Raw genomic sequence first — 27,244 nt, 5'->3', positions numbered from 1 at the left:
ACCTTTACCTCGAATATAACTGTTATTAAATACGATATTATATATATACGCGAAGATGGGCTATTTATTTGTTCGAATGAAAACTTACATTATAAGACGATTAGAGACCTCAAAAAATATACTATATGAACATAATACATAAGAACCTTTTATCATTTATAATGTATACTGTGTAAGAGACCCACTAGCCAAATAGTACACGTAGTACTCTTATATTATAATAAAGACTCAACCATCATCGAGCTGTACAACACAGATTAAGAAGAAATACCCATTATTTATACCACATCAGTATTAACAAATATTACATATAAACCCTTACCTGTATATCTACGTCTGCATAGGTATATGTGACTGTGTATCTGAAGATGTGAGAGACGTCTAGGTACTTCTGTGGTAGGTAAGATGTAAACACGTGTATCTTTACCTATTTGAATTATCCACTTCATCGAGTTTCCGCGTTTTGATTCTATTAAAGTACACGAATCATTTTCATTTACCTATACCTATGTACTAGTTTCATGTCACACAATGAATACGAATTGTGAAAAATTATACTCACGAGGAATTATTTTCCTGTCTTCGAATCCTTGCTGAAGTAGGTAACTTGGAGGATTATCAATTTTTCGAGTCGAAATCGAACATCTGCTGCGGTGATATCTGCTGCACATGAATTCTTATTCCGGGGATCGAATAGTTAATTGTATCACCTTGATCTTTGGTGAAAAATCTGCCCACTCTTCGAAAGTCTTTCCTTATTCGAATAAGATGCACACCTACGAACAAATTCAAAATGAATACATTTATTAGAAACATTATAATCGATACGATTTAATTTTTCCTAGCAATATTACGAGTAGAATCGATAAATATTTTACAGCGATCATAAATTGTCAACATTTGTAATCAGATCTGTAAAAATTCGCATTTGGGTACTTTTTCATAACGTTGTTTCAAGAAGGAATTATTTGCAGAGCAGGACTCTCAATTTCAACTACATACAAATGAACCGAAAAAAACTACGAGGTAAAGGGATGAGGGAGACAGTGTCCAGCTGGCATTTTTTTTAAATCTGAAAGTTATTTTATTTATGTAATATAGTTTTGCAATCCAGAGTGGAGAAATTCATTCGATATTTCTTTTGAGAAAATTAAGAATTCTTCGAAAAAAACATTGACTAACTATAGGTAACTGAATCTTTTCAATTTGGAGAAATATTTTCCAACGTTGAAATAGTGAGCGAGCTCCACCTGTAATTTCATCTTACATATAATTTTGGAACTTTAAAATTCCTCACTCGAATAAAAAAATATCTAATAATAATTCATCATTTAGCAAGTGGAAAAAATCATCACATTGAAAAAGATACCACATTTATAAATTAATATCAAAATTCTATGGCATTTGATAAAAAAAACTAAGAAGTGTTGCCAACTTGGCATTTCAGATGCCAGAAACAGAAAGAGCAGTGAAATTACAAAATAGACTAAGAGCAAATCCACAAAAATTTATTCTCGATTCAAAATAACCTCCTTACGAAGGGTGTAATAATCTAGCAATTAAAAACACCATGTCCCCCCTCCCACAACTAAAAAAAGTTGAAATTTCTCAACGAATTCTCAGAATTTGAAGTTTGCATCTAAGTCGAGTGATAAAGCCCTCCATAAAAAAATCAGAGAACAGAGAAACTGTCTCTTTGATTCTCCACACTCAACAGCTTCCTCATTTTGGCAATTTTTCAAGATTTTCTAAGAAAATAATCCAAAATGAAATGAAAATATCTACTTGAGAGAAGAATTGCATTAAAATGGCAGAAATTAAAAATGGGAACAAAAAACTGATGAAATTTTAGAAAAAATTTAAAGGAAATTTGGTGAAATTCATTGAAACTTGCACAAAACGTTGTTGAAACATGTTGAAAGTGACAAATAAAACACTTAAAAAGCATCAGAAATCAGAATTCAGAATCACTCAAATTCATCAAAAAAAGAAGACTTTGACCAAATATATTAGCGAAAATTGCATTAAAACAGTGTTGCTAAAAAATGTGTTTAAAAATTGAAAAACTGCGTATAGAAAGCACAAACATCTTTGAAACATTTATAGAAACACGAGATAGATAAGTAAGCATCAAAATCACTGGAAAATTACCAAAACATGATCAAATTGCAGTAAAATTTTCACAAAATAACATAAGCTAAAAGGATTTTTAAACGCTCAAAAAAAGCAGTACCAAAAAATCACCAAAAATTACCAAAAAGTATAATGAAATTTCAACTGAAGTTGCTTGAAATGCACGAAAAAGTATTAAATTGAAAATGCAATCAAACGATTCAATAACGCTGAAAAATAACCTTTAAAAATCACTAAAAATTTTCAAAAACTGTTTTTTAAAAAATGCTAAAATTTTAACAAAAGTTGCCTCAAACGCTTGAAAAAGTGTTGAAAATGCGTTAAAACAATGTAAAGACACAGAAGAGAAAACAAACGTTAATACCCCTGAAAATTACAAAAAAATAGTAAATTTCAGTAAAATTGATTAAAAATGCACAAAAATGTATTGAAAAGCGTTGAAATGATACAAATGTAAATTCAAAAAAAAAACATTAAAAGAATCACAAAAAATTGAAAAAAAAACAAAAAATAGGTAAGTATCTATCTATAAACACGAAATTCTCGCAAAACTTGTAAAAATTTACAAAAAAAGTGTCAAATTTATGCAAAAATAGAATTAAAATCAGGTAATAAGAAATTGTAAACAAATAAAATGTTGGAAAAATTTGCGAAAAAGAAGTGTTATGGTATAAGTAACTTTCAAATTATGTAAAAACACTAAAAAAAATAAAAATAAAAATAAAAAATACCAATATCAATGCAAGTCACTAAGAAGAATTGAAATTTCTGCATTTTCCAAAAAAAAAAAAAATGCATGAAACAGAGTCGAAAAATTTTCAATATGCTATAAAAACACCCAAAAATGTGAAAAAAATCACTAAAAATCACCCAAAAAACAGGAATTTTTGGAATATTTTCCCAAAATGAACGAAAAAATATTCAAAACATGTTGAAATAACGTAAAAAACATTTTAAAAAACCATAAAAATTACTGAAAATTTCCAAAAACTGCTAAAATTTTAATGAAAGTTGGCAAAAATGAATAGAAATGCGGTAAAAATGTGTTAAAATTGGTTAAAACGATGTAAAAACACAAAAAAAGCGATTAAATTATTAAAAACTAGATAATCTAAGAAAATACAAAATTTAATGAAAATGTACCAAAATTTTTTAAAAATGAGTTAACACCATGATTAAATTGTCAAAAATGTTTCAAAATTATTGAATTTTATCCAAATAATAAATTTAGGTAGCTAATTTTATTGCAATTTCATCACTTTCGATGATTTTCAAGGTTTTCAATGCTTTTCCTCGTACTGGTGATTTGAAGACGTTTTGAACATTTTTTTTTTTTTTTTTTTTTTGAAATTTTGACCAATTTTATAAAAGTTTTACCACTTTTTTTTGCGATTTTTACTTTTGGAACACATTTTTGACCATTTTCACTCAAATTTTGACATGTTTTGTTTATTTTCAACAATTGCATTTTTTAAAATCATTTTTTTGGCGTTTTTCGATTTTTTTGTTTGTTTGTTTTTTTAAATTCTCACTCAAATTTTGACATGTTTTGTTGATTTCCAATAATTGCATTTTTTTAAATCATTTTTTGGCGTTTTTCGATTTTGTTTGTTTGTTTGTTTTTTTAAATTCTCACTCAAATTTTCACATGTTTTGTTGAGTTTCAGCAATTGCATTTTTTAAATTATTTTTTTGGCGTTTTTCGATTTTTTTTGTTTGTTTGTTTTTTAAAGTGATTTTAAATATCTCTGACCAACTTTTAAAACTTTTTCATGTATTTGAATTTTATTTGTTGAGTTGCAGTGTTTATTTTGGCAAATCATTGTTTAACATTTTTGTTCAGAGATCCCGTTCATACTTTTCACAACAAAAATTAGAAAGCTTAAATAAGTATCTCTGACCAACTTTTAAAATTTTTTCATGTATTTGAATTTCATTTGTTGAGTTGCAGTGTTTATTTTGGCAAATAATTGTTCAACATTTTTGTTCAAAAATTCTTTCCATACTTTTCACAACAAAAATTAGATGAGAAAATTTTGGAGCATTTGCCCTCGTTTGGCAGTTTGCTCATGTCAATTATTATCTACTTAGGGTTTGACTTCCAAAATGGAAATTTCTAGAAAAGTAGGTACCTATTATTCAAAATTTTCAAATTTGAGTTATGAGATTACCAGCATGAGTAACTATAGGTAAGTATAATCAAGTTAAAACGGTTATAAGGATGGGAAAATCAATTCCACAGGATCCAGAACGCAATTTAGAAATTCTAATTTCTGATACGAAAGCACTTTGGGGGGAGGAGGGGGCAGGGCATAAAAATCTCAATTTTCGAAATAAGCTCATTTGAGGAATTTTTCCTCAAATTCGTTTTACCTCCCAAAACAGAGGGTTTTCCAAGGCAAGTTTTATTTCAATCTATGGAATTCGAAGTCACGAATTTTTTATTTAATATCTTCAATCAGCAAACTAAGATATATAAGGTTATTCAAAGTAGCTATAACCTTATTTTTATATTAAAATTTAAAATAAAAACATCTCTTAATTAACCATTCAAAAAATTCCTCCAAGCAAAATTCAGCAGCACAGTTATATACCACATTTTCTCGTCCACCTCTACCATGCTACCTAAATATTATATCAAATATTATTCATATCATTTAAAAAAAAAAAAAAAAAAAAAACACAACCCATAAAAACTACTCCAATTCCATCTCCGCAAAGATCATCTTCCCACTCGAGCCAATTTATAATACCACGAATGATATTTAAGAACCGCATACGTAAGATAATCTTATACACAGCAGCGATTAGAAATAAATTAATTTCATAAATAATCAAGATATGAGACTTATACCGTATATCTAAGCTAAACGAAGAATTAAACTGGATTTATTAAATTTTATACATACGCCAACGCTCCCTACCATCACTCATCAACGTACACTAGGTACATATAATCCTCCCTCTCCCACGGCCTTCATCGTTCAGTCAGACTCACACCGAATAAAAAAAAATACAGTATAAGCTTTTCAGTTGTGAGATGAAATACAGCAGCAGAAATATCAGTCTGTACTGTAGCCACTTTCGTTACTCTATACGAATTGAAATTTTCAAAACATATAAGAGGAAAAAAGGAAACGTCATGATCGATATAACCCTTTAACTTTACTACCTTCCTTTGTGAATAATATTCAATATTCAAGTATATGGAAAATAATATACCACATCCCTGCGTATTTACCTATCTATACACCTCCCACAACAACAATGAAAACGAGGAAAAACGATATCAAATTAGCAATATTCGTATACAGGGAAATATATCGTGCAAACGTCATCGCAAATTTAAATTTAAAAAAAAAACAAAATAACGAATTACAATTGCGAAAACGTTATCACGATAAGTATAAGCGCAATATCGAGCAAATTTTCTACTCCTAAGTGAGTCTCCTACAAGTCGTACAAGTCAGCAGCAAAAAAACTGGTGACCTAAACGTTATTATAGCTCCGCCAAATGTACCATGATTAGCCGAATGCTGTAGCTTGGTAAAGGAGAGATGGTACTCGGTGACATTGTAGAGACCGCCTCTTTCCAATTCAACGACAAATGACAAAACTTCCGACACTAGGTATACCGTCGGTGGTGGGGATAGGCGCGAGGTGACGAGCGGGAGTGATAAGTCGCCTAAAGGACAACCGTACGACATAGGACATTATATTGCGCCTTTAGTATGTGTCTCGCCTCCGATCGTTAACGTGTGTAGTAGGCAAGTTGATATTCGTTCGTTTTTTTGCCCGGTATATTTACGTTTTTATCTGTCTTTTTTTTTTCAATTATCGTTTTTTGTTTTTTTTTCGTTTTTATGCCGCTGTCTATTTTAACGTGTCGTATAATGCGATTTTGTTTTATTTTTCGTTCGTTTATATCGTTATTTTGATCGCGATATTTCCCATATATTTTGTATTTAAATATATCGTATATTTTAAATATATACGATATCCGTTGCAGTTATCGCATATTTTAAAAAACGTGTCTCGTGTTTAAAAATTATCGATTTTTTGCGCGATTTTATTATTATATCGCTGTATTGTTTTTGATCGAGTGCTTTTGTTTTATTTTTTGCTGTGACATATATTTTGTTTGAATGGATTGTAAGTGCATGAAAATCGCTGCGAGGTTCATGACCATCTCTGTGCCATCTTGTCCCATGATACAGATGCGAATACCTTTGCGACCCTGTTTGCCAGTTCAAGACGTCCGATATTTGTCAGTTGTCTCAGTTGTTGGTGTTGTTGTTGTTGTCGTCCAAGTCCACGTCGTCGTCGTTGTCGTCAACGTTATTGTTGTTTGGAAATTGCTTCTAGCTCAAGTTATTGAAAATTTGTTGCGTTTGAATCTATTGTTGAAGCTATTTTCATGGTGACAAAAGTAGAGGAAGCTTATTGCTCGGAAAAGGATGTCAGAATCGGTGAGTTGTGCGTTACATTGTGCTTTTTTTCATGTTTTTATTTTAATACTTGAGTATTCTGTGTTGATAAATTCGAATGGATTCTGAGGTATTGATTTGTGGCTTATTTATTGTGCTTCTCTAGTGCCCTATTTCAAAATCTTGTGATCTTGTAAGTTTTTTTTTTTTTTTTATTTTTTTGGTTGAAGAAAGCCACTTAAAGCTAAAAACTACCTAGTTTTATTTTTAAAAACTCTCTTGAATCTACACAAAAAAAAGTTCCAAGCTTCCAAATCCAAAGTACAAAATAACAAAAACTGCATAAAATACCTAAATAACAATTTTTATTGCAATAATTTCTTCACAAAATAATTTTAAAGGCATATCATTAAAAAAATGATAGGTAAATCATGTTCTTGACACTAAAATAACTTCACAAAATAAGTTCCAAAGGATAAAAATTATTTTCAAAATAAATTCTTGTAATTCAAAAAATTTACATGAAATGTGATGAGTAGGTAAATCTTGTTTTTAATACAAAATATTTTCACAATGTCAGTCCCAATGGCCAATTAGCAAAAAAGATCACCATTAAAAGTGATAAAACTTGACTCATGATAATAATTTTGCAAATAAGTTTCAACAATACCAAAAATTTAAATAAAATATGATGGGATGATTTTTTTTTTTTTGATAACCACCTACTATTTCACTAATTTTAAAAACGTTTTCAAATTGGCAAAAAGGATCTAAAAAAAAATAATCAGAATAAGTATGATCCTTTGATAAATGTCTATCTCAGTATGAAATGCTAAATTTTGCTGCTATGATAGTGAACTACTTTACAAACTGAGTAAAGAATAAACCCCTTCATACCTATGACAAAATTTTACTTTTAAAAAACATTTTAAAAATAGGTACCTATACCTTACTTAAATTCCAGTTGTGGATGCCCAAATATTTCTGCATAAAATATACCAAATCTTGGTTTTGATGACTAGTTAGGTATATGTATTTTGCTAATTTTCAAAGAATAAAAATAACTTGTAGTGGGCAAATAATGTGAACATTTGACTTGCTAACTGAACCCAAAAGAAATGAGGAATTTTCATATTTTGTTCTTAAAAGTGGTTTTTTACACATTCAGATTTTTCATTTCCTGATGAAATATGTGACTATTAAAAAAATAATTACTTATTACTTAATATTTTTAAACAGATTTGAATCAATAGAACTTGTTTGTAAATTCATTTTCAAAAGTACCTACCTACCTAGATGTTTGAAAAATTTCAAGTATGGTGATTTTTTTTGCCAGTTGGAACTTACTTATTTTATGAAAAATAAATTGTATTGAAAACAATTGGCATTGCTAGATCTCATTTTGTAAAATTCGTTTCAAAAATGAAATTTTGTTACATCCCATGAGAACTTGTGAAGAAGTTATTTGTATGCAGGATTTTGCTATTTTAAGCACTAGAATATACTTTGATGAAGTCTTGAAAATAAATAATTTCCAAATATCTAAGGTCTATTTTTCCACGAAAAAAAATCAGTTGAAAAATGTTTTTAATTTTTTTTTTTTTGTGAAAAACGTTCCCAATTGAGAGGTATAGGTAGGTACTTATAGTAGGTATCCAATTTTTTTTTTTTCATTTTGATATTGGAAAATATAATTATAAATTATAGGAGAAATAGCAGAAGACAAAATTTGTTGAATATTATATCCTTAAGCATTGAGGGTTATTTTCTTTAAAAGCTAAAGTGCCTGCACTGACTATTTTGAAAAATAACACTACCTACCTACTGATTTTCTGAGAAGAATTCATCAAAACCTCATGTAATGAGTATTTTTAAAAATGAATATCAACTACATATTTTACACTCTGCTCTACAATAGGTCGCCTAACTATAAGATCTGAGAACTCTTTTCATCTTTCCATCTCAACTAATGTAGGCAAGTCTACTTTGTTGAAGTGTAATCATAGATATGTAATAATTCAAAAAAAAAAGTATTCAATTGGTTTTGAATCAACATTGTGTAGGTAGAACAGAAAATCTCTTCAAAATTTTTGGTCATTATTTTCATAATGTTAATCTTGGTTACCTACTTAATGATTTTCCCTGTTCCAAAACTTTTATTTTTTCATGAAAAAAAAAAAAAAAAAAACTTTTGCAGGTAGAATAAGTATCTAGCTTGACAATCAAAAAAAAAATTTTTTGAAAAAAGAAAAAATTTTTTTTAAGTAGAGACAAATTTTAGTGTTTTGTCTTCAGTCATTATTCCTAAGAGACATGATGAGAAAATCTAAAATTATATAGTTTTTTGAGATAGGAAAAAAAACTCCAAAACATTGTTTTGAAAAATTATTCAGTAATTTTGTTCTCTCATTTTCATAGGCATTTTTTTTGGGCAGTGAAAACAATTTTCAAAATGTTCATCCATCCATCCATCCATACATACATAGGTACCTAATTGTATAGTATTAGCTTAGTTATGCTATATGTTCAAGACATTCAGATAAGAGTACCTATTTGGTATACATAGTTTTACCATCATACATGCTCCTTTTTTTTCTTTTTAGTTCATGTAGGTCAAATTGTGGCGTGAGATGTAATAAAAAAACAAGCAGGGTTGAGGGAAGGGATTTGTGATAAAATAGGGAGATAGGGAGGGAAAAATTGAAAATGAGATGAAAAATCATCATGAGATTATGGCATGTTGATGAACTCATTAATGATAATTATTGTGAAGTACCTACTGTACAGAATTTAGTTCACCTACATAAAGAAATATGCAGTGATCTCAGTAGCTCTGAAATTTTAAAATTAAAAAATGTACAAGTAGGTATAAGATCATTATTTTGATCACTTTTTTTTTCAATTCAACTCTCACTGTAGTGATACATTCTGAAAGTATTTCTGATAACAGCTTCATTGCTTCATTAATAATATCTAATGAAGTCAATAGACTATAGTCTTCTTGAGACATATCGATTGAGACTTCATTTAGCTGTATTTATACACCCTCAAAATAAGTATTACCTATTTATATCACTAAAACCGAATCTCACAAACATAAAAAAATAAGCATATAAAAAAAATCTCCCAAAACTAAGCACACAAGTGTATAAAAATCGTCCAGTTTTCAAGTACCATAGAAAATGAGGAAACGCCCCTTTCTATTTTAAAGTTGCAATTCGAAAACTGGGGGTACGAATGGTATCGTAGCTCCGACGACACTCCCCGAGAAATTCGGACAAAGAAGGCGGTTCGTGTGATCGGCATTGGCGAGATGACACACCTGAGTACTCGGAAATATTGTCACCGCGCTTGGGTTCGCCGTTCGCGTTCGTATCGCGCATTCGCCATTTCTCTAACTCGATTCTCTATACAGTAACAGTACCACGTATGGCGGGTTGCGTTTTCTACGCTCGATAGGGGGTCTTTGTGCTGCGGTGTCGTTGAAGCTGGTGGCATACACTAACAAAACGTCCCTGTAATAAAATGTATGCAATGTACAGAAATTTTCATTCTGGGTGAAAATCGATGAAGAAAGATGTGAAATTGGAAGTGATTGTGACACTGTTTCTTACCTATATAGAGGTACCTACATTTAGGGGGGGGATTCTTGGTAGTTGGTTGTGGAAATTGGGATAAGTATGTTTTAAGGTTTGATTGTTTCAGCAGGATTCTTCTTGTGGTGTGTGAATTGTGAAACTGTGAACTTTTGTTGATTACCCCTTGATAGAATAAAAAAAAAAAAAATGTTGGAGTGCCACAATGGCATTAATGCATGTAGCAAATTAACACTTGATAGAATAAAAAAAAATTGTTGGAATGTCGCAATGGCATTATTGCATGTAGCAAATTAACACTTGATAGAATACAAAAAAAAAACCAAAACAAAACAAAAAAAAGAATAACCACATACATATTACAGGGTGTGCAGAATCTCTGCTAAATGTTGCAGTTGATCACAGTGAATGATTTTAAGATTGCATCATTTGCATCAATTAGACAAATCAGTGATTAAATTCCTCTTCAGATTGCTTCTATTGTACAAATCCAGGGTCCAGGGCTTTGTACCAGAACAGTTTTATGTATGGGTATCTGGTACAGGTGCAGAATTTTTTTTCAGAGGATTGGGTACAGTATTTCAACACTTTTTGAGTATGGGTACAGGTATCAGATTCCAAAATTTTTTGGGTATGGGTATGGGTATTAGATTTTATTTTATTTTTAACTATTTTGGATACAATATTGGTGAATTCCTGAATGTAGTGCTTGATATAGGTATCCGGTATTCGGGTTTAAAATGGTTTTATTGGGTACGGGTTTGGGTACAGAAATTTATTTATTTTTGGTTGGTTATTTGGGTATGGGTATTAGTTTGAAGCCCTGGACAAATCACTGCTCAATTGTGTTTCATTTTCAAGATTGCATCTTCTTGGCAAATCTTCATTTGAGTGTTTCTTCAGATCATATGTTTTTTTTTTTTTTTTTTTGGAGTGGATTGTGATAATGTGATGGCAACATTTTTATCAAGTTGTCATAAACACATTCATCATCATAGCATATCAAATTGGCAATTGATGAACTAATCATAATTATCTTAATTAATATTATAAGTCATACCTATAAAGGGTAGATAGAGATACTTACTAGTTTTAAACTGTGATGACACAATTTTTGTTGAGTTGTCACACAGATTAGGTGCTCAATATTAGACATATAAAATTGGCAATCGAAAAAGTAGGTATCAATACTATGAATAAATATTAGGTATCAAAATCATTGTATTGATATTCAGCAGGAATTGTCAATAACACCCAAAAGTGTCAATTCTCTAATATTGATTGGTATTCATCGATACTTTGAAATGAATACTCTCAAATCGAGCATTCAACAATGTAGGTATGTACATAGTAGATCTGAAAATGAATCAATATTTAAGTAAGTACACCTGGTGATGTTGATATATTGATATCTAGAACAATATATTGAAACAAGATCCAAATATCTAATTTCAAGATATCAATATTGAAATTATTTGATAGCGACAAAATTATTGTATTGAAATATCGATGCAGAAATTTTAATATTGAGGATGTTATCAATTTATCATATTGAAATATCCATACAGAAATTTAATATCGACAACATTGTCATACGGAAATATCAATGTAGCAATTCAATATTGACAATATCATCATATCATAAGAAATGAGAAAATAAGTGTGAAAACAACCAGCAATATGGATGAAATTTGAAATTCAAAAAATTGCATTATAAAAAATTTTTAATTTTTGTTCTCAAAATGAAAACAAATTTCTATACATTCTTATTTTTTTCCACAGTTGTTACTTTTCTGAAAAAAAAAGCGAATAATGAGTATAAAAATGGAAAAAATTGGTACATACTTTTCAATCAATTTTGAAGATATTGAAATACCTATCAGCAATATCAAGCAAAATTTTTTCAATAACCCAACATCACCACAATATCATCCTACAGGGTGACCAAAAAGTAGTTTAAGTAGAAAAATGCTTGCCAAAAATTCCCTAATTAAGTTATCCAAAAAATTCAAATTGCTATGTCACCCTTGGTCCATTACTGTTCAAACACCTACCATCTTAAAAAATTTCTGTTGTTTTAAAATTTATAGTGAGACAATAATTTACTCATTAATTTGAACATTGAAATCCGAATCATTGCCCCTTCAAATTTCAAGTTAGGCAAAAACTTTACATGCGGTTTTTGTTTCTTTTGTTAACCTCTACCAGTTCCATGGACTACTCCTGAAGTATTTTATTATTTTAAAATTCCGCGAAATTCGCTAAATTATCAAGTTTTCAAGTTGGCAGCACTGCGTTCCCAAAACAAGCCTTGCTTCGGAGAAACCAAAGACGTTGCTTGTGTAGCTCCTAAATGTACTGCATTTATGCAACCCTCCGAGCTTCTCACAGTGCTTATTACTCTCAGAAACGAAAATGCTGATTTTTACTTTAACTATTTGTTGGTCACCCTGTATAACATGATTAATAACTTATGCAAAATGTACTTACCTATTGATAGTTTTAAATTGTGAGAGCACGGTTTTTAATGATTTGTCACAATGGTACTTGAACATATCAATATCAAATTGACAATAATTTGATAAACTATAATAATCTGTAACACAATAACCCTTCCAACTGGTATTTCATAACTTACTTACTAGATTTGAATTGTGATGACACAATTAATTTTTGCTGTGACATCAGGATCTTTTTGTAAAAACACACAACATAGCAATGACACTCAACCTAACAAAATTAAATATTGGTGAAATAATAATCCCAAATAGGTGGAAGTATGTGAAATGATATCCCTTTTGACAGGTTTCATCATGTTTAGATTTTTATATACCAAATTAAAGCACTCACCTGCTTTGAAAAAAACCCAACAAAATTTCCACTGCAGAGTGCGCTGCTGCAGTTTGTTCCCGCATAATTTCCCAATGACAGTAACAGCAAAGGTAGTATCATTTTCCAACCTGAAGGAGGAAAACTTTTGTCACCGCCTTTACTCCATACAAAGGGCGACACTTCGACACTGCGCACCCTGCATATAATGTCATTCGTATGTATGTCATTGGCTTACTTGGCTGCGAGAATCGAGGGGGGTCGCTTAAGCTGCTACAGCAGCATCGACGACGACGTCGACGTCGACTTGGTCCGCTTTGAAAAAGAAGGAAGGTACAGGCTGTCGATTAGCGGCGGGGCGACGACAAAAGGGATTAGAGAACACGAAGAGAGGTTGACAAAAAGGGCGCATGACCGAGTGCGCCATCACCATCAGCATCGTGGCTTGTCCCATCTCTCTGCTTCGTCGGCCTCTCTTCACTCTTCGCAACCCTTTACGTTTCTCTACCTGCCGGTGCCGGAGTTGCAGCGTCGCATGGGACAGTCCCTGCTGTCTCCGCCGCCGCTACCGCCGCCACCGTCGTCGTCGCTGCCGCAGCCCGAACCCTAACACCCTGCATCTCACCACCGTCCTCGTTCTCGTTGTCGACGTCGTCGTCGTTGTTGTCGTTTTTCCTCTCCATCTATCCGTTTCTGTTTCGCACAGGGGTGCGAAGAGAGAGTGGCGCACGGTCGCCTATTCTGAGCTCTCTTCTATCGACGCTGACGCTGGCTGTTGTGGATGCTGCCGCATCCGCAGTCTATCTCATCCTCGTCGTCTGCTCTCTCTCGCTGTTTCTCACCGTCGTTGTAGATCGACTCTTCTGTTTGTGTGTGTGCGCGTCCCCCTATTTTTTGCTCTGCTCTGTGTGCGTGAGTATACTCTGGGTGTGTGTGTGTTTGTACCCAGCAGCACAGATATATCGTCGTAACCCCCTATATCTACGCGATACACAAAATCTACGCTCGAACCAACATGAGCCAGAGCCGGCCAGTTTCCGTGTGACATCCCGTTCGGTTTGTTGGCCTTCTTCTTCCACTTTTAGTACGTCTTTTCCTTCGTCTTCTCTGTGAAATTCGCTACTCGTCGTGTACCTATCATTTTACTATACTATAAGGGATCGCCACCAATTTTCTCCAGCAGCGTTATAGCTATAGTTGCGCGCGTTCTCCGCTTGATACCTCCGCCATAGTCAGCTACTGGTATTGCTGATGTCGCTGTGTCCTCCCATTGTCCGCAGCGTCGCAGATGCCGCGGCACGACTTCTTCATACTGTCGCGTTCATCTTCTTCGTCGTGGTTGGTGCTGCTGTTGGCGGCGCACACAAAGTTTAGAAGGTGCTCGAGTGCCACTTTGCTGTGCTGGTGCAAGTTTTCTTTTTTTCACAGTTGACAGTGTCATCGCGAGTGGCTCTTTTTTAATTTTTCTTTCGTCCAATGCTTCGATTGTGATGGCTTTCTAGTGTCGTGCTGATGTCCACCAATGTCACCTGTACAAAAATATTAATATTATTTGCGCGATTATACCATGTGATGTTGTGTCGTTTTTTTCGCCCAATCACCGTTAACCTGCTAATGCTATAGATACCTACCTATACCTACGATATCATATCCAAATCATTCGATACCAAATTCGCGCGCCCTATTGTGCCATTCCATCGTCATCGTCGTCGTCGACGTCGCACGTATCGATTGACCTACTAAAAATATCCTCCTCACACAGCACGCTGTTGCGACCCATGCACATAATCGTTCGCGTGAAAATTCTTCTCGATTCCAATTCCGATTTTTTTCTTGACTCGAATCGATGATGCGAAATCCATAATGGATTATGCTAGAACTTTATCCAGCTACGGATCAGAAGGAATGGGAAATGTCGTACACCTGTAGTGATGCATTCGTCAATATTATGAAGCTCAAGATATCGTCAATTAGTTAGTCCTATATTGGTTTGTGACGTTGTCACACAGATTAAACGCGAGTAGATTTTTACAATACAGTCTCGATGCTGGAAAATGCTGTCAAATTATCCGATGCTACAATGAAGCATTATCTAGAGCCGTTTTATAGTAAGTATTAGTTGATGCTATGATCGCAAATGCCTCGATTCGGTTTTATTCGGGTAGATTAGGTATACATATCTTGCAAATGTTACCTCATATTCTTGTCTTTCCCTTCCTGATCCTAACTCTGAAATAGATTCTAAACAACATCTACGATCACCGGCAATACTGGCATAAAAAGCAAAGTTTATCAGCTGCCTAACAGGTTCAAAAATTGAAAATATGTCACAAAAATCGTCAAAGCTTGAGAATCTCTCAATGAATAAATACACATAGCGATTTTTTTTATGAAAAAAAAAAGAAAAAAAAACAGTGTTGCAACGTTTGAAAATCTCAGAAAATTCAGATTAAAAAACATGGATTTTGAAGAAAAAAAATGACTTCAAAAATTCAGAAATAAAATTTATTAGGTCAAACAATAAGTCCAAAATTTCACATTCAGCTGGAACTCTGAAGAAAATTCATCCATCCGCATCTTTTATAAATTTATGATAGGTTATAATAGGTATGTAAGCATTTTACGAATGAGCCATCGGGCCACATATTGAAACTTTGAAGATTTTTAATTTAAAAAATGAAATTTGTTCGAATAATCTTCTCTAAGAATCAAGATCATCTCGAATTGAAAACATTACAAATATTTTTTCATTCCATTCATCAGCCTTATCAAATTGTTTGAAACAATAACCTGTTGAAAATGATCTAAAAGGTATTTAAAAAAATAGGTAGGTACCTACTTTGAATATAAATATGATAAGTAGGTGCACAAAAAAAAGTTGTTACTTAGGTACTGAGATTTCACAATAATGATTTTTTTTTCATTCTTCAAAACTTTACACCGAGAGTTGAAATATGTATTTATTTTGGTTGATATCTGAATTCTTTGCACCCTTAAATAAAAATTTAATCGTTTACATTCAGATACTTAGAATTTTTTTTTTTTTTAAATAAATAATCGTCTCTTTTTTCAAATTTTTGCAATTTATTTCATTATTATTTTTTTTAGTATTTTTCATTTTTTAAAATGAATAGGTACTTGAAAAACAAATGTTATTTGGGCTTGGAGCACTCGATGTATCTACCATTCTGAGCAGGGCCCTTAAATCTTCAACTCTGAAAAATTGACCTAACAACCCAAAATCATGAGATGAAAGAGCATTCTCTTGAGTCAGCCAACTTATGAAATTTTTACCAAAAAAAATCTCCAGAGATGAGCTCTCTTATTTTTTCAAAATTTTGTTTAAGGTTATTTCATGTCAAATAGTCGAGCTTTATTTTTTTTGACGTGGACTATGGATAAACCTCGATCAGGGAGATGAAAAATGGAGCAAACCGCAGTTCTCAAAGTGTATTTTCAGGACAAATAGGGGTGCTCAAAATATTGAAGAAAAAATTGGGAGATTGTAAAGTCCGAGTGAGGCAGTGTTTTTTCAAAACTAGAAATAGTGCAGCGAATTTGAAGTTTTCGCTATAGTTACTTTGTGGGTCCATGAAAGTGTTTTTTTTTTTGAGATTTGGTAAAAATCAGTGTTGCCATCAGTTTAGGTTCTTTTCACGAATTATTTGGGAAATTCGAAAAATGATATTTCTCCATCGAATCCATGCTCGAAAATTGTGAAAAAATTACCCCAAATACAATTTTTTTTCTGATCAACATACCAAAAAACTGGGCTAAAGTTTTTCTTCGCATTCTCGATTTTGAAAAATCAATTTCTCGAGAAAATGAACAAATTGTTTTTCATTATTTTCACACCATATTTTTAAAAAAAAAATTGTCATAAAAGCGTTTTATGTTCTCCTCAATTTCGGTTTCGATTTTTTGTTTTTTCACATCCCATAGGAAATTTGATGACTTCTAAAAGACTCTAAATTTAATTTCCTCCGATTTTGGTTTCATTAATTTTTTTCTGGGGGGGGGGGGGAGGAATCAATTTTTGAGTAATAGTTAGATACACAAAAAAGGATTTAAAAAAACTATGAAAAGTCTGTATGAAAAGTCAACTATCAAAAGTGTCAACACGAAGCTGAACTTATTTTATCGATTTTTCATTCCAATGTGGAGTAAAATTGATGAAAATACGTCATTTTCCGCAATTTAGACATTTCAACATAAAAAATTATATTTCTTCGTAACCTTTGAAATTTTATAAATCGAGAATAATGAAAAAACATCACCTTAAATTTTTCGATACGCTAATCAGAATAAAAAATTGTACTTGAGGTGATTTTTTCAGAATTTTTGAGCATAGACGTAATAGAGAAAAGAAATATCATCTTTCGACTTTTCCAGCCCATTTTTGGTGCTTAAGAAATTGGCAACACTGATTTTCACCCCATCTCCAAAAATCGCTTCTGTGGACCAACCAAAAAAAAGCAAACTAAAAAAATATTCGAAAAATCATCCATTTGACTTAAAAATTACCATTTACGAAGATCAAAAAAAAAAAAAAACTAAAATAAATTCTACGCCAAATAGAGAATTTTTTCGAGTCGAAAAGGTTACATTTCCGGTGTGAAAATCGAGACAAAGTGTTACTCATTTCCACTCTTGTGCTCCTTAGTTAATTTTGTCTTCGGTTCGTCGCCGGATAACTGTTTATGCAAATAGACTGCCAATTTTGTACATGACATCATCGTTATAATTAGGTACATCAATTTAATGAAAATTTACTACGCTGCACGCGCTGCTTATTACCACATTACGGAAAAAAATTCAAATATGCATTCGTTGCAACGTATATTATGCATTTTATCGTGATGCTAAATATGCACAAAAATGCAGCGAATGCAACAACCATCCCTTTATTATGTGCGAATATCACAATACAGATTTTTAGCAACTTCATAATTCGTGTAGCTGTTTCACATGCATACGAAATGTACGAAAATATGCAAAATGCATTCAAGAGCTCGCAGCTCGGAAAGTAAAGCTATAATTTTAATTCTAGGTCTCGTCAAACTATCAAAAAAATTAGTATTTAAACTAAAAAAACGAAAAAAGGGGTGCAAAGTTTAATCCAGTTGAATGAAACCTACAGTGAAAAAAATATAATAATGAATTAGGGAAAAAAAACTGCCAAAGGTGTAAACCTCAACTTTAATTCTTTGAGAAAATTATACCCTGCACCTTGATAATGTCTTCTGCAAAACTTTTATTTTTTTAATCGTATTAAATTCTGATTTCAACTCGTACTTTAGCCATTTACCTACCATCAGTCTCATAAGTCATAATTTATGATTTAATACGATTCTTTCGTTCATCTATACGTCTTGTTTTCAAGAAAAATCATTGAACAATTCCTTGTACATAAAGAATTACGCACAAAATTTACCTCTCTATCTCCAAGTATATATCTACCTATTCTTATCTATGACGTTATATTCTTGGTCATCTTATATGTCGCGTTACTCGTGTATACGGCCATTTCGAGGTAATAAAAAATCAAGGCGCTATATTTCGACGATTTACGATAGTAAAGGTACCTACACTTTTATACGCATACGCAAATGAACTGCCTATATAGAAAATATAGAGAATAGAAAGAGTGGAGTGAACAGGGGTCATCTCATAAATGAAGTTTTCAATTCCATCTTCGCTTATGAGCTGGACAACTTGGCGCTATAGTTTACGACAAGACACGGACACCCTCCCCTTCACCTTCTCACTGTCTCTAGTCACATATAGGTGGAATAATACATAAAAATCCACCATAAGAGTCGTTTTTTTTTTCATTTTATTATAACAACGACATATTATTAATTTATATGCCTACGTGACTAATATAAATTTGGTATAGGTATGAATAATTAAAAATCATCGCACACAACAATGTCCCCTGCTCTGTTCACTGCAGTCAAATTTTGGCTCTTCACAGTCTTTGGACGCATATACCTATAAGGCAGCTGAGCTAGGCTGATGGTCGCGATTATAGTATAGAAGCGCGCGGATCGGATTGTATTATAATAGATATACGCGGTTAAATTATCTAAATCTATATTTAAAGTGTCGTAAAATTAAAAATTCCATTTAGAAGCGCGTAAATTTTGTTTAACGACTGTAAAATCTTGTTTTCGAATAAGTTTTAAAACTTTTTAACGACCTGTACTAAGCAGTAGCCGTAGGTCTCCGTAGGTACACGATGTGGACATGGGCGTTAAACGCGAACGAAAGGCGAAAAAAAAAACCTAGATGGAAAATTGAATCGAGTTGTGAGGAGTTGCGTAGGTAGCACGAGTATCAAATAGGCGCGTATTTGCAAATATTATACTCTTTGGAAGTATTTGCTCGAGTTTCAATTTTTGTTGTCTTATCAATTCAATACTATAACGATACCAAAAAGTAGCCTACTTTAATGTGAATGGGACCATCTTCATCGTCGCTAGACATTTGAAAATCTCAGTGAATTACACAAAAAAAATTGGGGGGGGGGTTATAATTATCTATTAGATTATTACACCCTACGTCAGATTATATTGAATTTGTCAGGTCGTGTTTTTTAACAAGAGTAATAAATGTTTCCATTTCGGAGGGCCAGAAGAGTTTGATATGAAAAGACTTCCAAGTCGAAAATTTGAAATAAATTCGAAGTTGATTCGCTTGAATATTTTTCACGAGATGATAATTTTTTTAATCCAAATTTTTCTAATTTAGGTGATTTTGAAAATTATTGTACTCATTGATTTCGTCAGATGAAAATTTTTCAATTCAAATTTTTCTAATTTAATGAGGTGATTTTGAAAATTTTACCTACTCTTTGATTTCGTCAGATTGGATTTTTTAAAGAAATTCGCCAATAAAATTGAAATTGCATCTTCCTAAACCAATTTTTTGACGAATTTGTTTCAAATTTTTGGAAAATTAGGTATGCCAGTAGGTAACTCTGAAATTTAAATAGGTATCCAAAAATCCTCGTTTTTTCAATTTTTTTCAAATTTTCATTTATTAAAAGGCTGCTATGTCCCATCTGACATTTCATATCTTCTCCACAACAATGACATTATTACTTCATTAGATAACATAACTAACACCATGGCTCAATCTTTTTCTAAAGTCTCAGCAACAAGTTCCTATAGTGAAGCTTTTCAAACAATCAAAAACCAAACTGAAAATTTAGTACTTGATTTTTCATCTGATAACCTTGAACCATACAATGCACCTTTCTCTATAAACGAACTACTGTACTGTTTAAACCACAACATCAAAAATTCATCACCTGGACCAGATGATATTCATCCATACATGCTGAAACATCTTTCTGACACCAGTAAAAATGACTTACTAAACCTCTATAATATAATCTGGTCTTCATATTCCTTCCCTCAAACATGGAAAACTGCAACTGTCATTCCCATACTTAAACCTGAGAAAAATGTCCACCTTCCCTCCAGTTACAGCCCTATTTCTTTAACTTCTGTCCCATGTAAAATTCTAGAAAAAATGGTTATGAAACGTCTTACTTGGTATATTGACTCTACAAATTCCCTCAGTTCTTTTCAAAGTGGCTTTTGGAAAAAAAGATCTACTCTGGACCATCTTTTTAGTCTTACACAGGAAATCAATACTGCCTTTCAAAATAAAGAATTTGTACTCTCAGTCTTCTTTGATCTTGAAAAAGCTTTTGACAAAGCATGGAGATACAAAATACTTCGAAAAATACATTCTATAGGGATTCGAGGGCATTTAGCTTACTTTATTCAAAACTTTTTATCAAATCGTACCTTTAGAGTCAGAATTGAAAATACATACTCTGAACTTTTTGATATTGAAAATGGAGTCCCTCAAGGCTCTGTGCTTAGCACCATACTATTTATACTCCTAATTGATGATATCTGTAGTATTATTCCTCAACCTCTTTCCTTAAGAATTTTTGCAGATGATATAAACATTTCAATACGTTCAAATAACATCAAACTAGCCTCAGAAATGATCCAAAAAACTCTAAATTGTATTGAAAAATGGGCTGAAACAAATGGACTAACATTTTCTGAATCTAAAACTCACTGTATACTTTTTACCAAGAGAAATAAAACCTACCCAGAACCTATCCTTGAATTCAAAGGACATCCTTTAGTTTTTAAACCAACCACTAAATTCCTTGGACTTACTTTTGATAAAAAACTTACTTGGACGCCTCATTTCTCAACATAAAAGCTCAACTTAACAAACGTCTAAATTTACTAAAAATTGTTAAAAATCCAAAGTATAACCCATCACGCCAACTATTACTTCACTTGTACAAAGCTCTGATACGTAGTAAAATTGAACATGGAAGTCCATGCTTTACAAACCTGTCAAATAAAACTACTAACATTCTCAAAACTGTTCAAAATTCCTCCTTGCGCATCTGCATAGGTGCTCTCTATTCGTCTCCAATTGATAGTATTTATTGTGAAGCTGCAGAGCTTCCTCCTGATTTTAGGAAAATTCTCATGACAAACAAATTCTTAACAACTGTTGCAAATAATCCATCTCACCCTCTTCAAAGGTCACTCAATGTCTACAGCTCTCAGCATTTCCTCCATACTTCAGGTCCAATCCCAGAATTTATCAAAAATATGAACAACCTACAAATTAACCTAAAAAACCTAATACATCAACCAATATCTTATCCCCCTTGGTCTCTCAAACCTATACAGATGGAATTTTACTTAAGAAACTACCCAAAACATGATCACTCCCTATTATTAATCAAGAGTCATTACTTAGAACTGTTATCAAACTATACTGAATATAACTTATGCTTCACAGATGGTTCAAAAATTTCTAATATTCATACTGGTTATGCTTACTCAATTAATGACAAAGTTCTCAGTTTCAAAATTCACAACTGTGCCTCAATTTTTACTGCTGAACTCACTGCCATAAAACATTGCCTAATAGATATAATTTCCATTCAATCAGAAAATAAAAAATTCTTAATCCAAAGCGACTCACTAAGTTCACTGCTATCCATTCAAAACATTTTTTCTGACCATCCCATAGTCCAAGACATACATAAGTCCCTTTTTAACCTCCAATATTATGATTACTCAATTAGCTTCATGTATGTTCCCAGCCACACAGGTATTACTGGAAACGAAACTGTTGATAGATTAGTAAAAACAGCCGCTACCCCCTCCCCTCTCACCACTCTCACTCCTGATGACGTTAAATCTCTAATCACTCACAACACATTTACTAACTGGCAGAACTTTTGGTCACAACAAACTTCAAACAAACTCTTCCAACATAAAAAAACTACTCTCCCCTGGAAAAATCTAGGCCACCTGAACAGAAAAGAAGAAATCCTGATTACTAGACTAAGAATAGGCCACACAAAAATTACACATAACCACTTATACCAAAAAGAACCAAAACCCTCATGCCAATTTTGCAGAAACGAACCCATATCCATCCAACACATACTTTTCAACTGTCCCCAACTAAAACAAAACAGACTTACACTACAGATAAAAGAAAACCCACCTACTATCCCTGACGAACCCTCAGAAATACAAAAATTCATCTCCCTAGTAGAAAACATCGGCCTCACAAACCAAATCTAGCCCCCCCCCCCTCACGGGTGTAATAATCTTGTAATTAGAAACACCCAAAAAAAAAAAAAAAAAAAAAAAAAATTGAAGTTGAGCAATGAAAAATCTCAATTTTTCACGTTTTTGAATGTTGAAGTAACTTCTTTTTTTTGATAGGTATTTAAAAAAATAAATTTAGGAAAATTATAAGTTCTCGAAATATTCGTTTTGGTGATTTTGTGAACATATTACGGGGGGGGGGGGGGTGTTGGAATTTTTTCATTTTGAAAATGTCTTTCCAAAGGACTTTCTTTTTGATTTTGACATTTTGTTGGACACCCTGAGAGGCATTTTCGAAAATGGCGATTGTCTTCGATTATTACCATAGCTTTTTTGTACGCCCCTCCCCCCTCACCCCTTTCCTGGTCATCCATCAATCAATCTCACCACTCTTCTTGTAAATTCCTCACCTATACGTGAATGAACTTCATATTGAAAGGGTACGATACTACGGATGTTCATCTTGCGCGAAGTTTTACGAGATTGTATCATTATCTTCATATCTTTGTATCTGTATCTCGATCTTCATTTATAGCTTTAGCCATCATAGATGCGTGTAGATAATGGGGAGAGAGCGACAAAGATGGACGAATGCGCTCATAGTACCTATGTACTATAGAAGATATATACACAGTGGAGCAGCAGCGAGAAATATATACATAACGGTAAATGTCTAAACGTCGATACAGGTCACTTCCCGTTTTCACAATAATCGATACTTATGCGAGCGAGAACTGCGAGAAGAAGAGTGAACCGTATACAGCTACAGATAGAGATATACTCGTAGACACACACACACAAGTATACCTATATAAAACGTAGTAGAGATGCCACATTAATTAGCCGAGAGCGCGATACGCGCCATTGTTGTTGATAAAAAAAAGCTCGCGAGAAAGAAGAGATTTCTTGGAAAAATTTTAACGCTGTTTTCCCCGCCCTTGCCCCTTATACGAATGACGAGGTTTTGCTTGATTTGTGCGAGGTGAGGTGAGTCTATAAATTTTATGAATATACGCAACGTCCGGTCTGAACGATTGTGTCAGGTGGGGTTATCATATATTTGTGGATGGAGGTCGCCATTTTTATTTCATTATTTTCGATATTTGTATGGTGATGGTGATGCTGTGAGAGTGTTTGAAGGATGAAACAGAGATGTCTATAAGTGAGATGATGATAAGAGTAGTTTAATCAACGTATTATAAAGTGAGCGATGGCTTTGAAAATAACGACGTATTGATAACAAAAACAGCAATATATGAAAGTAAATATAGATGACAAGGGGACAAAGGGGTAAGAAACGAGACTCGGACTAGGTATTGTTTTTTTTTTCTCTAGAATGAAAATCGCTCTTATCAGTAGAAACTTCCTGATCACCTACGAACTTTAAGCGGTAATCAACTGGTCATCGATGTTTTTTTCATTTTTTCCGAATAAATCAATGAAATAAAACAATGAATGAAAAATATAAAATCATAATTCATAATAAACTTTGATTTTTACACCGTTTCTTGGAAACAACTAGAAACAAAACGAAGCAGAGGAAAAAAGGCTGATAGATAAAAGAAAAAGACATATGTTGATTCAAAAGTACGTATAATCTATGTACATTCGTTATCGTGTATCAATTAACAATTATTAAAAATACATGTGTATTTTCATCATCATCATCATCAGCAGTCAGTAACGTCCTCATATATAATTAGTTCGCCCGGATCAATTAATCTCTCCTCTCTCGTCATTGAAGAAAGCTCGAGTAGTTGTTAAAGAGAAGAGAAAAATCACTACGTGATAAGAGATTCGAGCGGATATACGAGTATAGATTCGTAAATAGAGAGATAAATGTACCAGTAGAGATATTTTTATAAGTTTCGAGTAATTATGAGGGACTCTAGCGGCGAAATTTTTTTTACTAATTTGGTATAAATGGACAAAATCTGAGGGAAAAAGACACGATAGCTGTTTAGGTATTTACTCGATAAGAAATGACTCGCTTTTTGAATATTATCGTATACAATCTACGCGTATCTTTGGCTATAATGTGTTCTCATTTTTGTACTTCTTACAGTTCTATTTTATCGAATATTATTAGAGAAAATATACGATACGTTCAAAAAGAAGGAAAAAAATTCTCAACTAGATAATATGAAAGCATCACGACATGATTAGTGTACGCGTAATAGGTGCATGGTATCGCATTTCGAATAAATAAATGGCAATAGTGTGTGGAAATGTTGCGCGACCAGATGTTTATGGTGGAGATTTTTTTATACTCTGATTTTCCCATGTACGAATGTATGTACTTAAAAGATAAGAAATTATTCGTAAGAATGATGTCAAATGCTGTGATTTTTGTTTAGAATGCTCCGATGATGTTTTTTAATGCGCTGATGATGAACGTTTCGATGCTAAATTTCAATGCTCGAGTTCGAGTTTCTGGGAATTTTTCAAATTTTGCGGAAAAAATGATCAAAATTTGAATTGTTTGGATTTAATTGTGCCATACTAAATTGTGTTGAAGATTTCGAGGTTTGATTTACGTATAGGTGTCTATTAAAGTAGGTATTGAAATCGTTTCGAAATTAGAAACAATTTTTGGAAAAATTTGAAAGAAAAAGTGCAGTAAAATTTCAATTTGAGCAATCTGAATTTTTCTAAGGGAATTAGCATATAAAAAAAATGAAATTAAGATATCAGTTTTGAAATGAAAGTAGGTACGTGTTTGACTTAAGTTTGAGTTTTTGATCTTGAAAAATTAGGTATCATATCAGAGACCATGAATACAGGACTGATTTCCGAATAAATTTCCAATTTTAGATATTGATTTAATTTTTTTTCACGTAACTTGATATTGTTTTTTTTATGCAAAAAAGAAAAAATAGTGGCTCAAACAAACGAGGAAATGCAGTGAATTGGAAAAAAAATCCAACACTTTTTTACCCTTTTAACTTGAAAAGAATGAAAATATTAAGTTCAACATTTGGGGGGGGTGGAGAGGGGAGATAGGGAATTAGTAAGTAGATATACGAATGTGAAATCTCGAAAAAAAACTTCGTGATGGTTAGAAGATTTGTTAAAATTGTCAATGTCTCACTTTTTGCCATAAAATTGATTAAAATTTTTACTAAGTAATTACCTATTTTATCTAAAATTGTATCCCGGCCTTTTTTTGAATTTCCTTCCTGGGGGGGAGGGAACGCTAAATTGAAGTTGCAAGTCCCTAATTTTCATACCCCCCCCCCTCCTCTCAACATTGTGTTTTTGAGAAACAAATCGAAGTGCTTAAATGATTTTTTTATTGTTTAAAATTTGATCACCTTTTTTTTTTTGCTCTTCAATATTTATTTATTAATGTTCCATTTTTCGAAAATTTCAATGTGGCTCCTTGATAGATCTGGTATCTATTCAAATAAAAATTTTGACCTAAAAAAAAATCGAAAAATTTTTTTTAAAAGTTTGGCACTAAATTTTTTTCATTTTTTTTAGCTTTTTATGGCAATTTTTTGATATTTTCAAACTTCTCTTTGGAGGGACTGATTCTCCCCTCCCCGCCTCCCCCACAAAAAATGCCTTGATTGTATCTAAAATTTCCAACCAAAAAACCTCATTTTTTTGGCTAGTAAGCATAAATTGTTGAAAATTTTCGTTTTTTCGCTAAAAAAAATTTTTTTGGCAAAAAATCGTTTTTTGCTAAAAATGTTCAAAAAATCGCCAAATTTTTGCAAACAATTCCAAAGTTTCAATTTTTTGCAAACATTTTTCTAAAATCTTGATTTTTTTCATAAATTTCCAAAAAACACTGCTTTGAAAAGTTGACCATTTCGATTTTGACTAAAATTTCTCAAAAGTTTCATCCCCCTCTTCCCCGAAAGTCCCGAGTATCTTTCACTAAATTCTTCAAGCCTTGCTTTCTGCAAAAATAGTTATAGTCGAAAGTTTCGCCTTCAGTCTGAACAAAATTACTGGAAGGTTTTTTTCATGTTGCTTTTTTTCAGAAAAAATTCCTAAAAGTTTTACTGTTTTACAAGTGCTCAAAAGTGTCATTTTTTGCCAAAAATTGCCAAAAAGTTATTGTTATTGCTAAAATTGTTGAAGTTTTGCTCTCTAACTAAAAATGTTATGAAATAGTAGTCCAAATTTTTTTTGGAAGAAATCACGAAAAAGCTCTACTTTTTGCTAGAACAGTCGAAAATCTTGATCGAATTTGGAATTTTTTGTTTCGTAATATTTTTTACTTTGAATTTAGTTGAATCTCGCTTTTTTTTGTAATCTATACGTTCTGCATTAAAATGTTTTGCTCGCGTTTCGTAACTTTTTTGGTTGCTTGAGAGTTTTTTTTTTTGGGGGGGGGGAGAGGATTGAATGGGAGTGCTGAATACCTGAATTTACAGTTTGGGTGTAATATTTCTTTCAAATGACCTAAATAAAATTCTAGCTAAGTTCACAAATTCGGATTAATTTCACTCCTGAAGTTTTCCATCAATTTAGAAACAATTTTCTAAAATTCATGCCCCCCCACCCCGTTGGCCTCATCAATTTTTGAAAAAAATGTGTAGCCTTTTCGGCTCAATGTTGGTAACTTTCAAAT

The 27,244-nt window shown here is 32.4% G+C and overlaps 1 protein-coding gene across 4 annotated transcripts in view; it reads left to right on the top strand.

Annotated features, from left to right (window-relative positions):
• Positions 1-5,596: 5,596 nt before the first annotated feature.
• The window catches only part of LOC135848818 (zinc finger protein basonuclin-2-like), a 212,504-nt gene continuing 190,856 nt past the window's right edge, over positions 5,597-27,244 (top strand). For 2 of the 4 annotated variants that reach the window (XM_065368850.1, XM_065368849.1), the window contains exon 1: positions 5,597-6,602. In XM_065368850.1, coding sequence (XP_065224922.1) covers positions 6,551-6,602 — 52 coding nt within the window. In that variant the 5' untranslated portion in view covers positions 5,597-6,550. Of the gene's footprint in view, positions 6,603-13,865; positions 15,094-27,244 lie in introns of those variants that run through there. The other 2 variants (XM_065368848.1, XM_065368846.1) reach the window with 2 other exon arrangements.

This window comes from Planococcus citri, chromosome 5, assembly GCF_950023065.1.
Source record: "Planococcus citri chromosome 5, ihPlaCitr1.1, whole genome shotgun sequence".
In the NCBI taxonomy this organism is placed as follows: domain Eukaryota; kingdom Metazoa; phylum Arthropoda; class Insecta; order Hemiptera; family Pseudococcidae; genus Planococcus; species Planococcus citri.
The sequence above is the reverse complement of the archived record's forward strand: the minus strand, read 5'-3'. Positions and strand labels throughout refer to the sequence as shown.